At 41.3% G+C, this 15,022-nt stretch overlaps 1 protein-coding gene across 2 annotated transcripts in view; it reads left to right on the top strand.

Annotated features, from left to right (window-relative positions):
• The window catches only part of NARS2 (asparaginyl-tRNA synthetase 2, mitochondrial), a 49,669-nt gene extending 35,274 nt beyond the window's left edge, over positions 1-14,395 (top strand). For both annotated transcript variants that reach the window (XM_050333768.1, XM_050333767.1), the window contains exons 8-14: positions 227-325; positions 755-792; positions 2,568-2,634; positions 4,187-4,324; positions 5,440-5,537; positions 7,751-7,777; positions 13,684-14,395. In XM_050333768.1, the coding sequence (XP_050189725.1) occupies positions 227-325; positions 755-792; positions 2,568-2,634; positions 4,187-4,324; positions 5,440-5,537; positions 7,751-7,777; positions 13,684-13,828 (612 nt within the window). In that variant the 3' untranslated portion in view covers positions 13,829-14,395. The remainder of the gene's footprint in view (positions 1-226; positions 326-754; positions 793-2,567; positions 2,635-4,186; positions 4,325-5,439; positions 5,538-7,750; positions 7,778-13,683) is intronic.
• Positions 14,396-15,022: the final 627 nt, after the last annotated feature.

Genomic DNA, 15,022 nt, shown 5'->3' with positions numbered 1-15,022 from the left:
GAAGTCCTAAACCCATAGTAGAAATAAAGGTTCCAGTCCTCTTCAACTACTAAGCAAGCCTGCTAATTAGGAGCATTAGCAAGCTGGTACCCTCTTATGCAGTCTGACCATGCAGAAGGACAGAAGCTCCTTCTGTACCGTTTGGCTGATGTGTACCATGCTTCATTTGTAGTCTGGGACACCTAAGCAGTGTTCATATTTCATCCACTTCTCTTTCTTCTATTAGGTTATGGAAGATCTTTTCAAGACAGTAACAAGCACTGTGCTCTCCAAATGTCCTCGTGATGTTGAACTTTTTCACAAATATGTCAGTCCTGCACAGAAGGTAATACATGTGACGGGAGAGAGCTGCAATCCTGTTATGTATTTTGGGGGTTCTTGACTATAGGGAGGCAAATTTCTAACTTTTTTTTTCTCTGTGTTGTCCTATATTAAGAAACTAAAGAGCTAAATGTCAACCTGTTCAGGCCAGCAGAGAGAGGATACACAGGTTTGTGTAGCTAGTCACAATTATGGTGGAAGTGTAGCCGTCACATCATCTGGCAACCTCTGAATCATCATCTTCATTAATTGGGTTACCACTCTTCTAGCACTGAATGGCTGGGAGTGGATTTTGACCCATATCTAGATCAGAATGCAGTCCCACAAATTCAAATATAGAGGGAAGTCACTTTTCTGAGTTTCCTCTTTCCTCTGGGCCCTTGAACTCTTAAGAGTACCTTTATATGTTTATGTTTTTCTTTTTTTGACCAAGGACAGGTTGGAACAAATACTGAAGAACAAATTTGTGACGTAAGTACTATTTCAAAATGATCTGGAAGAGGGCTTTTGGGGAAAGAGTTCCTATTTTGTATATATTCTTTCACAACTCGGTGCCTTCTGGGTTAGCCTAATATCTCCGAAGGAGCATGAATTGCAGTTCCCTTTTACTGTTTGTCATTACCCTCTCATCTCTGCATGAGACTGACATCTAAATCTGCTGGCCTTTGGCTTTTCACTCCCCTGGACAAGATCCTCTTTCTATAACTGTATCCACCTTCCAGCATGTACTTGCACATTGGTTTGCTCACTGTCTTGCTTGGTTTTGGCCGTGGTGCTCTTCTTTCAGTCACATCTCTGCTCCCTTTTTATGAAAGTATTTTATGACATTTAAAAATTCCATCTTTTTTTCTATTCCCAATTGCTTGTGCAACTCCTATTCCCAGTTCTATGTGTGCTAAAGAATTGAAGGGTTTGGTTTTCCCTCACTGGCCCTCAAGAATACCTCCTTCCTTATTCTTGCCTATCTCTTCAAATAGTGGAGCTCTCCATTTGTCCTACAGAACATTGTAGGTCTGCTCAGCCCAGCACTGGTTGTCCTGTTAAGCAGCTACAGCCACACTTAGGCAATAGGATCGTGATAGATCCTCCTTGTGTCTCTGTCTGCAAGAGCACCATGGAAAACCTCAGGGAAGTTACCATCTCCCCATTTCAGTCCTCTCTTTGGACCTAACTGATATTCCTGAGAGGACAGAGTTGTCACTCAACTTCTCCCATGGTCCAAGGAAAAAGAGAGAGAGCCAGACCATCTCTTTCTCCCTCTCTGTCTCTCTCTTCATCAGCTGCTGGCAGATCTGGGGCATTCCTGGCTTACACACATCAGTTACATGTGTTGAACCTGTGCCAGTGATATACCTCATTTGGAGTGTGGCCTCACATAACCCAAACACATGGAGTAATATATTCCTTCTTGAGGTGTTTCCTCCAGAAACCTTCCCTGTGTTAGTGAAATCTTGTAGCTGTGTGTAAGGAGCTTGTGCTCCTTAGAGAATTTTGTTTATTAGTGGATTTAGCCAATGATACAGAAAGATGAAATTATAGTGATCAGGTTGTTCTTTCTTCTCTCTGTCCACGACATTTTGCTTGGTATGTGGAAAACTTGTCAGCCAAAGTCTTTTCCACTGAGTCTTGATTTCCAGTTATCAGACCTGGCACAATCATTTGCTGCAATTTTTCTGTTTGCTTTGCTGTGATGCTGTTCTTTTGTGCTGGTGGAAATCAGTGGAGAATCTGCTCCCAAATCTGACAGAGGAGTAGCGAAACATTGCTGCAAATAAATCTCACAGTTTTTGCAAAGTAAAGTGGAAACATTTGAGCTACAAGCGCTTTGCACCCTGAGCTATTATTTTTGCTTAACACACCCTGAGCTAGAGCTATGTTGTTGTAGCTGTGCTGATGAGAGCACATTGTTTTCTTAAAAAAAAATCCACAAATTTCTGTGAAGCAGTTCTCTGCAGAGCTCACTTCTGACTGAAATGCAACATTGCAATAATGCAGAAGTGTTGAGAGCTTAGCACTTCCTGCCCAGCACGTAGCTGAAGGACAGGAAAACATAGGGTTCTTGCCATATAAAATGCTTTTTGGTTTCTGTCCAAAGAAGCATTGCTGAGAAGTCTGACATTACACACAAGTTGGCATGATGGTGGGGAAGTGCCTCCTTATTTTTCCCAGCATGGCACTTGTCCAGAAAACTTTGTTGTTCCTTTCATAGTTATCTTAAAGACTTTTTTTTTTTCCTCCTCTTGCAGAATTACATACAGTGAAGCAGTGGAAATTTTGAAGCAAGCTTCTCAAACTTTCACTTTCAAGCCAGAGGTAGGTTGTTGCCAGATGGCTTGTCCCTGTGCATAGCCTGAGCTCTATAGAATCTCCTTTCTCTCTGATACCACAGGAGTTGTTATCGGCACAGATTATCTACCTTCTGGGGTGTTGGCTGGGTTGTCACCCAGGTGAAACTTTTGCCCTTGGGGTTGAAATGGGAGCAATATAAAGAGTGAGATCTGTAGCAGAACAACATGTAACACTTGCAGGGAAGGAAGTGATGAGTTTGCTGTTGAAGGACCAAGGCTTCAGCAAAGGCACTTCTCTTTCCTGTGTGTGAGTAGTGCTGGGAGTGTTGCGGATTCAGTAGCAATCATCTGAGGAGAGTTGCTGCAATAGTCATCAAATAAAGGAAATATAGCAAGGTAGCACCAAAAGTTTCACAACAATAAATAAGCCAATACCATGTCAAAATACCATGGAATCTAGATGTAGGTAAAGGGAATCCCTTCTCTTTCCGAAGAATAGATGTTGACCGGGGAGAAGAATAACATGCTAGTCTATCTAACAGTTAGATTATGGTTTTCTAAAAATCGTATTTTGCACAGTTTCAAATACACACACCCCAGTATGGGACAGCATTTGTAGTGGTGCTCGCCTCATGTTTGTACTGTTTAATTGTTATCTCATTCGGACGCCTTGAGGAAAATAACCCTCTGGCTGAAGCCACCTTTTTAACCAGTTGGGTACCTGTTTCATCTCTGTGTACCAGGGGTTGTAGAACCTCAGATCTCATATCTATACTACCTTGATATGAGACAGCAAACTCAGGATATTTTCAGATGAAGAGAATCTGTGGGAGGTCTGTTCCAGTCTTCTCCTTCTACTCCCCCAATATTCTTTGCACGTCCTATAAATGAACTTGAGGTCTCAAGTCAAAAGCCACGAAATCTATAACATCACTGGGAGAAAGGAAAAGTGAGGGGCATTGCAAATGTCTGAGGTTTCTGATAACAAAAAATTCATTAATAGGATGCTGGGTTTTCTTAAGTGAGAATTAATGTAGCATGTAACAGAACACAGCAGGGAAGAGGATCAGCCTAGAAAAGCTGCTTTCTGTATATCAAAGGTAATACTGAAATAAGACCAGTTTGCTGGGTCAAGTAAGCTGACTTTGAGTAGATGCCTATTTCTCTTTAGATATGTGGAGTGTGGTTTGGGTGTTGATTTTTGGGTATGGTTGGTTGGTTGGTTTTGTTTGTTTGTGTGGTTGGGTGTTTTTTGAGAGGTGATTTTGTGGAGGTTTTTGCTTGTTTGTTTAGAGTATTTTTTCTGATTTGATACCAGATGCTTGGGTTTGATGAAGGGAAGATCTGGCACTGCTCTGTGAAGTTAAACCATATTATTTTCCATGCTTTGCTGTGCCTTAAATCTTGTGAAACTGCCTTCTTAGCAGACTTCCCCAGTGGCCTGTATAAGAAGCTGCTTTGCTTGGTTTCATGCTATTCAAAGCTTCACGTCTTCTCCATGGGGATTTTGCTGGGTCTCTTGCCATGGGCAAGATGCTCAAAGGCAGGTTCCCAGGTCCCTTTTGCTGTCTTTGCAGTGGGGCTGTGACCTCCAAACGGAACATGAGAAATACCTGGTGAAGCACTGTGGTGAGGTTCCTGTGTTTGTGATTAACTACCCATATGACCTCAAGCCTTTCTACATGCGGGACAATGAAGATGGACCCCAACACACAGTGAGTCCATTGGTCACACTTCCACCACTTTTTTTGGCTAGGCACATCGTGGCCTACTTACAGATAGACTGATGAAAATAATCATCTACTGGGCCTCCATGCAAGAAGTACAAGAAAAGACATGACCATCAGGTGATCCTGTCTGGTTCTTTTCCTGTTGTGAGAAATCCCCAAAGCAAGGACAACAGGAGGGTAAAAATTCAGGAGATGGCATAGTGTAAAGTTTAGCTTAATTCCCTTAAGACAAGTTTGCCATAGTTAATTTCTTTTCCTGGTAAACTTCTGTACTGTTAGGTGAAATGCCTAGAATTGCATGGCTTGAAGCAGTCCGTGATTCTCTTGTCATCCAAGTGTAACATCCATGTAATGCTCAAATAGCAGATGGGCACAGGAAGTAAGCTCTTTATCAACAAGCCTCATGCTTTGAAGGTGTGATTTCCCAGTTGAACTGAGACAACCTGAAGCATTGCTTCTGCTACAAAGAGCAACTACCCTGCCATGTACCACTTTCACTTCAGTGGCTTTAGTTCTAGAACCACTTCAGCTGTGGGATAAGAAAAGTAACCCTAGAAGACGAAACAGAGAAGACAGCCATCCCAAACCTTACAGCCTCAGTGGTATCACTTGGATCCTATTAGTTGGATTCAACACATGAGTGCCATTGATACCATATCCACTAGAGCTGGCTTAAGGAATGGGGGTAGATAGGGCTGAACACAAGCTACAGCATCAAAGCAGGGAATCAGGGCTTCAGGAAACTTGCCTATGTGTCTTTGCTGTCTTGTGATTTGCTGTTGGGTTCTTTATAACCCCACATGGGTTGTCACTAGAGTAACTTGGTGAGATTCAGTTCAAACCTCTTGCTACAGATGCTCTCAGTGTGGAACATCACTGCTGTCGTTTAGATTTACTGAAGTTTATTCTTGCAAAATTTCCTCCTAGCCTTCTCCTGTCAACGAGAGACTTTTCAAGTATGTGCAAATACTTACCTAAGTGTCACAGACTCTGGAAGAATTACAGTAGGGTTTTACAAACAACCATCAGTGTCAGCTGTACTTCTACCAGTCACTATGTGGCTATGGGGCATGACTTCAACTAGTTTTCTTTCTTTTAAGGTTGCAGCTGTTGATCTCCTCGTACCAGGAATAGGGGAGTTGTGTGGAGGCAGCTTGAGAGAAGAGCGACTGCCTTTCCTCGAATCACGCTTACAGAGGTATGGAAAACCTGCAGGTCCCAGGAGACCAGCCTGCTCAGGAGAGTGTTTGAGCAGCCTACAGCGGTTGGGAAGACAGAGGAGTGGAAGGTCAACTAATAGTATTTAAAAGCCTGGTTTTGTCTTTGTGATATCTGTTTATACGAGTACGCGATTGCAAACTGGTGAAGAAGTTCTTATGCTTCTGTTGGAGGTAGGCAAATGGCTTCTCTGTTTTAGCTTACCAGAGGAGAAAAGTTCTACTTTACGCTAGGAGGCCAGGACAGCAGAATGCCTCAACTTTGCTGGGACTATCCGGTACAGGATCTGATGTGAGGCACTTCATCCTTGAGCCTTTCCTTCACAGTTTTTGTGGCTGAGAGTGGATTGTGAAGGTGGAAGTAGTCATGTAGACAGAACTTAGATGCATTTGTCATCACTCTGTGTAACTGAGGAACTGCAGTTTTGGTCGGAAACTTTGCTAGCTGTGGTGCAGCTGGCCTCGGTGACTGGTGTCATTTCAGAGAATACCGTTCTTTGTTAACACTTTGGTGGAAAGCTTCACTGGAAGTGCCTGAGACCTAACTGTCATTTGAGCTTTTTCACCACTGCCTTAGTCTGGATCATGCGACTTTGAGTAATTTTAGGCTAAATTCAGTGTCAGAATATCAAACCTGCTGTTTAGTTGACATTATAGATGGGATAATTCTCCATAGATAATTACTCTCTGGATCCTGCCTGAGTGTTCAAAAGAACCTTTTGCAGAATCACAGAAAAGTTTGGGTTGGAAGGGAGCTTAAAGACCATCTAGCTTCAACTTCCAACCCACCTGCCATGGCCAGGGACACCTTCTGCTAGATCAGGTTGTGCAAAGTCTCATCCAACACTTGAACATTTGCATTTGCCCAGTCGTACACTTGAGCAAGCAATTTTGGAGGAGGATTAATCCCAGAGTAATACCATTTGCACATTGGGAATTAATTTGTTGCTGAAATCAGCCACATGCTCACAGAGATATATCTAGTGAGTGAAGAAAAGCAATATCCATTTCAACATAATGAATCCAAAAGGCACAAGGCAATTAAAATCACCAGAACATTGCCTCTCCATTTTTAGTGTAGGATGATGATATTCCCTGTGCTTCCTGCTGCTCTCCTGTGAGCTCTCTGAAGCAGGCATGCTTCAGCTGATGTAAAGTACAATGTTGCCTGCTGCAGTTTTTCACTCAAAATTTTTTGCCAATAAAATCTGAAGTCCACAGTCCTCAAGTTGTGGGGCTGGAGGAGAGTCCATATGGAGTTCGAAGCCAGACTTCCTTGTTTGTCAGGAAAGTCATAGAAAGTATTTCAAGCTACAAATGAGATGTGATTTCAGTGAACCTTACAGTACAGCTCTGCATTGAAGAAGGCCTGGAAAAATCACACCTCCTTTCACATGCTTTTCTCAATTTTGAGTCGTCGGGATCTGATTTTGCTGAGCCAAATACTTTGTTTAGGCTTTTAAATTCTATTTCCTGCAGACCCAGCATAACCTTAGAGATAAAGAACAGGATTCATGTCTCCTTATGCATGTTTCATACAACAGCTTTCCAAGTCCCAGTCAGGGACAGCTGCAGTGCACTGAGGATGGGAGAAGTGGTCTCTCTGACTGCTAAATTTTCTGTTCATGTTCAGAGAAATGGAAGAAAACCAACAACTTTGCTCAGTTTATGCCAGGGCAAGAAAAGGAGAGAAGTTGCAGAGGGGCTGATGAGAAAAAGACATTACAGAAGTTGACACACATTAATAAAGCTACAGGAGTTCAGTGGTTTCGTGCACTATGAAATGAGAACCACATAAGGAAGACATTTTGACTCACCCATAAATAAGGTTGGCTGCATGTCATTGTAAATTTAATATTCAGACCCATACTCTCCAAACATTCACAATCAGAGTTTACTGATATGCTTAAAGTTACGAATATGTACAACTCTTTGCATGAAGCTGGAATCAATTGACAAAACAGACTTGGCATTTTATGAAGCATGTTGGGAATCTCTTCCAGATTGTATACCAGTTACCAGAACTGACAGCCACTGATCATGTCTTCCCTTTATTTCCCTTCATTTCCTGCCTTTCCTTTTTGGACTGGGTATAGTCACACACTCTCCTTTTTCTTGTAGCATTCTTTTCCAGGCTTGTGCAGATCAACTCTGTTCCTTTTACTTACAAGGGATTTTTTTGTTTGTTTCACAGATTAGGACTCGCAGATGCCTACCAATGGTAAGATGCTATCTTGCTCTGCAAGTTGAATTTCTTCTTTTGAGACTCTTGAGGGAACGTTTTTTGGCCCACTTGTCCTACTATCACTGCCAGTCTAGATGGAACAGACAGTTCATTTAAACAAAGTTTAATCTAATGCTGCTTAGTTTATCCTCCCCATTTGTCAACTCACAGCACAGGTCATTCCTTTCAGAATTGCATGAAGTGCATTAATTTACAACCCATAATAATAATTTGATATTAAATCTTTAGGCTGTGTTGGAAGTTGAATAGATTCTGACCACCATGCACGAGATAAACAGGTTAAAGAACCACAAGCAATTTGTGACCTTTAACAACCCTATGAACAACTCCCTTTGCAATTGACAGGACAATTGGGTCGAAAAATCTTCCCTAACAAAGTGGTTAAAGCAATTAAAGCTGTCTTCCTAAGGAGACAGATCAACCTTTGAATTATCGGGTTAACCTCTTAAAACGACAGGAAGGTTCTTAGTGTTCTTCTTGGTGTGTACTTTGTCATAGCTACTGAGAGTGCTAGCACAGAGAATTTTAAATTTAGAAGAGTATATTCAAATATTCTGAAGTATTTGGATTGATCATCAAGGATGCTGTCTATAAAAAGACAGAGTAAGTGTAGGATTCCTCACTCTCCACTTCCCACAATATGAAATCACTTAGGAATAGCACTGTATATGGCAGATCTTTACATCATCCATTTGCAAACACGGTGAATTAAATGTCTGTCTTTGTTGTTTGTGTTTGTGGGCCAGAATACACCATATCACTTCATGTGAGGGAAGGATTATCCTGAACAAGGGTGTAAGTTGTGTGGTTAGATGCTGAAATGCAGCCTGAGGAAGTCTTGTGTTCAACAGCAGAGCCTTCCAACACTACTAAGATAGTGCAGCCCTGCCTCATGCTTCCCTCAGGAGAAGATTAGGACATTGCCTGTCCCCCATGTACATTTCCATGTGATAGTAGCAATCACATTCTAGAACGTCTTCCTCTTGTAATCTTGTTTGGAGACTCTTTCCTCCTTTATTCACTCTACTCCATCACAGATAATGTAACATCCTAGAGAAGATTAAAGCTGTTGTTACCCCCTGCTATAGCAGGGTTTGGTGTCCTAGAAAGGTGCAGGGTAAGAGTAATTCTGGGTGCTTCTGCACTGCAGTCCAAAATCTGCCAGAAAACTGGTAGGTGGTTTGCCAGCATCCATCTTTTCAGTGGAGGTGGCAGGAGAGACTGAAATTAATCTCCTCCAATTTAGTGATTGAATTGAATCTCCAAAGCTGGCTCACAAACTCCTTGAAGAACAGTTGAGTCATTCCTTTTTAAATATAATATTTGCTGACTTTAGAATGTGATCCCTTTTGAAGTCCCTTAACCATTGATGTATCAGATTCTACCTGTTTTCTTCTCCCACTAAACATGAGGATATTGTGGAATCTGACTGTTTCTAGGATAGCTTCAGGAATACCTTGCTTGTGGGAAAATTGTAGGGCAAAGAGGCAACTGGTGACCTGAAATCCTACTCTGCTTCTTGCCATTCCTACCTTTTAGAAAACTTTTCCAAAAAAGTAGATAAAGTGACATGGTCAAACGCCTGTGAATCTTGTTCAGTACACTACACCTTTCCTGTTGTGCAGGTTTCTTTCCATAAAGAGTATGAGTTGGAGAAGTATTTGGCTTGATTTTGCAGTTATTTTATCTTATTTTCACACTTCTTCCTTTGACCTGTAGATAGAAAAGAGCTCAGTGTTGTAGATGATGATCTTGGCTAAACTGAGAGGTCTGTGTAACTGAGGTGGGAAAGCTGAGTGATCACAGTTTACTCTGGAAAGTCACTTGCTTTCTCTGTGACCAGGGAGTATATAATTATATTCCTTGTAAACAGGGGACATGATCCTGTTCGCAGCCTGGAAGTGCCAGCTTAAAAGTAACAAAGTGGGTACTTAGTAATAATGAACAAGTCTACCATCAGCTAGAACAGCATTTTAGGCAGTCTGCCTGCATGTCAGGCAACCCATTTCCTTACTCTGATCATCATGATGCGCATCAGTGGAGAAGATTGTCTCATACTTCACAGTCCAGGTGCCTTTCTGATCTTCTAGTGTGACACTGGTGAAAGTACACAGTGGCAGAGCAGGTGGTGTCTGCTGTCTTCAAACAGATGTTACTGTGTTGTGTTGGCCCTGCTTCTGCTCTGGATGAAGAAGACTGAGCTCTGTTGGGCTCTTTAATTTCTAATTCTCTTTGAAGCTTGAATGTTGGAGTGTCCTGATAGGTCTTTATATGACAGCATAGAAAGGAAAGGTTGGGCTTAGGGAACAGCACCACTGGTGCTCCACTTGCAGCCCATGGCTGCATTCATAGTGATAGCATTCATATCATCCTTTAACCTCCTTCAGAGCCCATTGAAAACAGGTTTCCCATCAGTGTCCTTGGCAGTTGCCTGGTTCTATCATTCTTGCTTTGGGAAGAGACTGGTGCACTGTGCTGAGCCAGACAGAAGCAGGAAGAAAGTCAGTGCTAAAGCCAGTGAGAATGTGCCCAAATCTCACTCATGATAATGAGACTGATTTATATTGGTGTCCCTGAATGCCTTTTTTTGTGGATTCACAAGAAATTGTAGCAGAGCAGGAGCTCCCTGAAAGCTAAGACAGTGTTTGACCCAGCACCAGAACCTGGTGATGCTTTGCATATTTATTTCCTGAAACATTCAGTAAAATGGCCTCAAGTATCATTTCACTAGGAGTTTTTCATTACCCTTTTTTTTTAACTTGTTTCCTCCAGTAGAATATTCATTTTCATGAACTGTTCAAGAACTTTTGTTCTTTCAGATTTACTTTTTTCAAACTGGTCGCAGAGGCTTCAATTTAACAAGGGGGTTTGCATAAAAGATCAAGATTATATTTGTTTGGAAAGGAGACTGAAAAGAACACATTCTGCTTATGAATGGTCACTGGGAGAGTGCTGCTCTTCATAGTGCCTTTCCATGCAACACAGGAGTTCATGATGATAAAAGGATATAGATCTTTAAAAGGATGAAAGGAAATGCTCTTCTAACGTGGCACATAACAAGCTCCTGGAATTTGTCGCTGGGGAATGTTGTTGCAGCACATACTTTAGCAAGATTCAAATTGCTGAAGAGCTAACACTCCTCCAGTCCAGAACATGAACTCAGGGGCTAGCTGAGGTCACAGAAACTCATTTTCCCTGTGGAATACTGTTGCACAGTCTCCCAGTTACCAAAGGAGAGCTCAGCTCTCCTCTAAGTATGACTTACTAGCAAAAACAGACTAGTTCATGACTGTTTTTGAGGTGAGAAACATCCAATGTCTGGAGACTACTGAATGAAGGAAAACCTCAGGGAGCATTTTCCAGTCTAAAGGGATTTTTCTCTTCATCTGCAGGCAGTTACTTTTTCTTTCATCTGTGAAGAATGGAAAATTTCCCAATTCCTCTGCTTCTTCTAAGCACAGTCATCAGAAGGGATTCACAGTCTTGATCCTCTGCACGTTTAATTCAATAGACTTTTTCCATTAACTTTGATGCGTTTTGTTTCACTCCTTTTGCCAAAATGGCTTCTCAAAGTGCTTTGAGATCTACAGATCAAAGTCCTGGATAAGTAAGGGTAGAATTTATTATTATCGTTCATCTGGAAGAAGCTGAGTTATTTCTTCTTCTTACAATGACTTTACAAACTCAGTTGCCAGCAAATGGGGAGAGAAGATGCTAGGCTTAGTCTCAGCTGCCTTTGCAAGGCTGAGATGTACTTACAGACATCATCAGAAATCCTTGTGCTGGTACTTATATTCCTAGTTACAGCTAAAGTTGTCACCAGCTGTTTTGCAAGTTCTGCTCAGAACTGCTGAGCTGGGTCACAGTGATCTGCCACAGCCAGCAGATACCTCACATTTATGAGATCTTTCCCATTTCATGAGTCACCACCCTCATCATCAGGTCTGCCTATCATCTGCCTTGAAAACCCTTGGAAAGCTGTGAAACGGAGCTCCCCAGGGGCAGTTCCCAGGGTATTAGCAGAAACACAAGTTCTTATTAATGGCAGTCTGTATAAAGTGGATAGAAATGAAGACCACCGAGCAGTTGCACAGTCTGCATGTTCGCAGCCTAAGCATAATCCTCATTACAAGGTGTGGGATGGATGCAGCTGAGCCTTAGTGAGCCCAGCTAACTAAGCAGCAGCACAGATAGAAGGCACGTGGGTCCCAGTGATCAGAGAACATGTCCCATTCTTGAGTTCAACTTGAAGTATAAGCACAACTGCACTTTGTGTGTCAGTGCTACTAGGAAGAAGTAAGATATGCTTCTGTTTTTACGACTTGGGCAGTGGAGGGAAGGGAAAAACACTGGGGGGAAAAAAACCTGAAGATTGGGCTGAGTGTAATAAATGGTTTCTTAAATTTTAACTACTGTTAATGAACTGCAAGGAAAAATAATATTTCATGGTATAAAATGCATACTGTCAAGCTGAGTGCCAGGGCATTCTTGCAGCTGTACAGTTTGTGTGAGAGTGCTTTTATTTTGCAAGTAAAGGTGATCACTGGCATTACTTTGCCTTCACTCTGTTAAAATACAGTCTTCAAGCCAAGCAAGTTCTGGTGTCCAAGCAAGTACACTCCAATATATAAAATGCATACTTTTATATATATATATATATATATATACATGAATATATTATTTCTTTGCAGTTCATTAACAGTAGTTAAAATTTGGGAAGCCATTTATTGCAATCAATCCAGTCTTAATTTATTCACAGTGTTTCCCCCCTCCATTCCACTGCCTAAGTAGAAAAACATATATATGCATTTATATTTAAGTGCACCTGATTTTTTTTTTAAACTGGGATGATAAAATATTCATACACCAAGATTAGAAGCATGTAATATATCTGGAGTCCCTCAATCCCTTACTAGTGCATTCATATAAAGAAGAATGCCTTTGTGCTCTCAGCAAGCTCAGAAGTGGCCCCATAAATCAATAGAACCACTGAGATGTTTTTCACTCCTATTAAAATAAAACCGTTGGTGACAATTTATAGCTGTAAATACAGGATCACATCAGCTACAGTCCAACTGGGAAATAGGGAACTCTAGAGAAGAACCATCATAATCTCGTTGACATCCATATATTTGGGATATCTGCTTTTTGTGCACAGAAAGCTGTTCTCCAAAGTACAACACCTTGTTCCAGATCTCATTTTTAGAGAAGATATAGTCAAGGTTTTTTTGCTGGCTTACTATGGAAACAAATGAATCAGTCTATAAGAGTGATTGGGGAAAAAGTAGCAAAAAGCCATCTTAATTACCTTAAAAGAAAAAAAGTCTGAAGGAATGTTGAGCAGACAGCAAGACCTACTTTGGCTTCTGAAGAAATTACGGGAAATGACATTACTTAGGCTATGGAAAAGTGAACAGAAAATGAAAGAGCTTGTTTTAGGGCAGGTTTCGACACCAGCAGGGTAAAGGCTAAACAAACCCAAGAAGGCAGTTTCCTCTCCAACAATGGAAGTGCATTGTGATTCTGTAGGAACCTAGGTTTGTGGCTCTTCTAGGAATATTTTAGATACTAGAACTTTTACAAATGTGCTTTCAGTATGAGCAGAGCTATGATGTTCAAGCTGTTCTTCATACCCAAATAAGTTCTTGCTCCTAAACAAAACATGCTCTAGTGTGTTGGCAAAGCGCGGCTATGCTGGGTTAAATGGGTTTGTACCTGGGGTTTCTGCCTCTTCACACCCCTGATCAACACCAGCAGAAATCAAAGTGGATCAGGGTCAAAGGGAAGTAATTCAGATAGAAAACAAAACCCTAGATAAAAGACTCACTTTAATTACATCAGCATAACTGTGCTGCAAATGTAACTATCTGTTTAAATTACAGGTATCTAGACCTCCGAAAATTCGGCTCAGTTCCTCATGGAGGCTTCGGAATGGGGTTTGAACGCTACCTGCAGTACATCTTGGGAGTTGACAATATCAAAGATGTTATTCCTTTCCCCAGATTTTCTCACTCCTGTCTCCTGTAGCTCAGCAGCTGACTCATATGGAGAAAACTGGTGTGACTATCCGTATATAACATACTAGGATATGACTGTATTTTAGCGCAAAATCAAGATAATTTTTATATCAGTGAAACTCTTGGTCAGTTTCATACTGGGCTATTGAAAATAATATATGTTCTGGTGAGATTATGGAAGCACACCGGCAGTTTATTTGATAGCAGCTCATGTCTTCAGTGCACTTCAGGAGTATTAGTAAATCCCACTTAACTAAAGAGTTAAGATTCTCCTGAGACTAATACAGGCCATGGAGGTACTAAGTAAGTGATGTTGGGAGGTAGTCGGGGTTATGTGAAATATTAAAAAGGAGGTGTGACCTAAAAATACTGTCATGGCAGCAGTGCACTTGCTGTTGCAAGATGGCTACTGTAAAGCATGATCCTCCCCACTCCGAGTTAAAAGCAAATATTGCTTACTTTGGAAAAATCAACCAAACCTACCAAGGGGCAGTGTCACCTTGGTACTGCTGGAGCAAGTCAGGTGAATGTTTGATTTTCTGAATCATCAATAAAGATGTACTGGGTTGTTTTGTAACTCTGTGGTTTCTTCTTCTGTTATAAAACTGTAGCTCTCAGCATCAGAGTGTTTCCTTCAATGTCTTTAGTAGAGGTTTCATCTTCTGTATACCCAGATTTGTTGCACAACTTCTGCAGAAGATATCTGTTTTTTGTCTCTAAGAGAGCACACATTCCTAGCACAAAGAAATGTTGAGTTAGATCAGAGTTCATTCATCCGTCTTTCCAGAGCCAACTTGCAGTTTATTGGTGGGGTTTTGTTGTTGCTTAGCTTTTGTGTTGCTGTTGAGAAAATCTCTCATGTACTCGTCGGACCAAACAGTTTTATCTATATTGCAAAACAACGAACATGTGCTCCCAAGCATTGCATATGTATTAAGTAATTGCTTATCGCTATAGGATCTGAATTCCTTGGCAGTCTTTAATGGGTTTATGCTCTCAGCTTCTCTGCCAGCTAAAGAAATATTCGTTTCTGTTTTGAAGACAGGACTATGGGAAGACCAAGTGACTTGCGTAAGGCAACTGGAAACCAGTGATTTATTTGGGACTTGAACAGAGGGTTTCCAGCATCCTTCTTCCCTTCCAAATTATCACAATCCAGCAAATGGTCATTTGCATGGTGCTTACTACTCTGGAACCCACTATG

The sequence above is a fragment of the Myiozetetes cayanensis genome, unplaced genomic scaffold (assembly GCF_022539395.1).
Source record: "Myiozetetes cayanensis isolate MyiCay16 unplaced genomic scaffold, myiCay2020 scf5-8, whole genome shotgun sequence".
NCBI lineage: Eukaryota > Metazoa > Chordata > Aves > Passeriformes > Tyrannidae > Myiozetetes > Myiozetetes cayanensis.
Note: the sequence above shows the minus strand (reverse complement) of the source record. Positions and strands in the feature narration are given on the sequence as shown.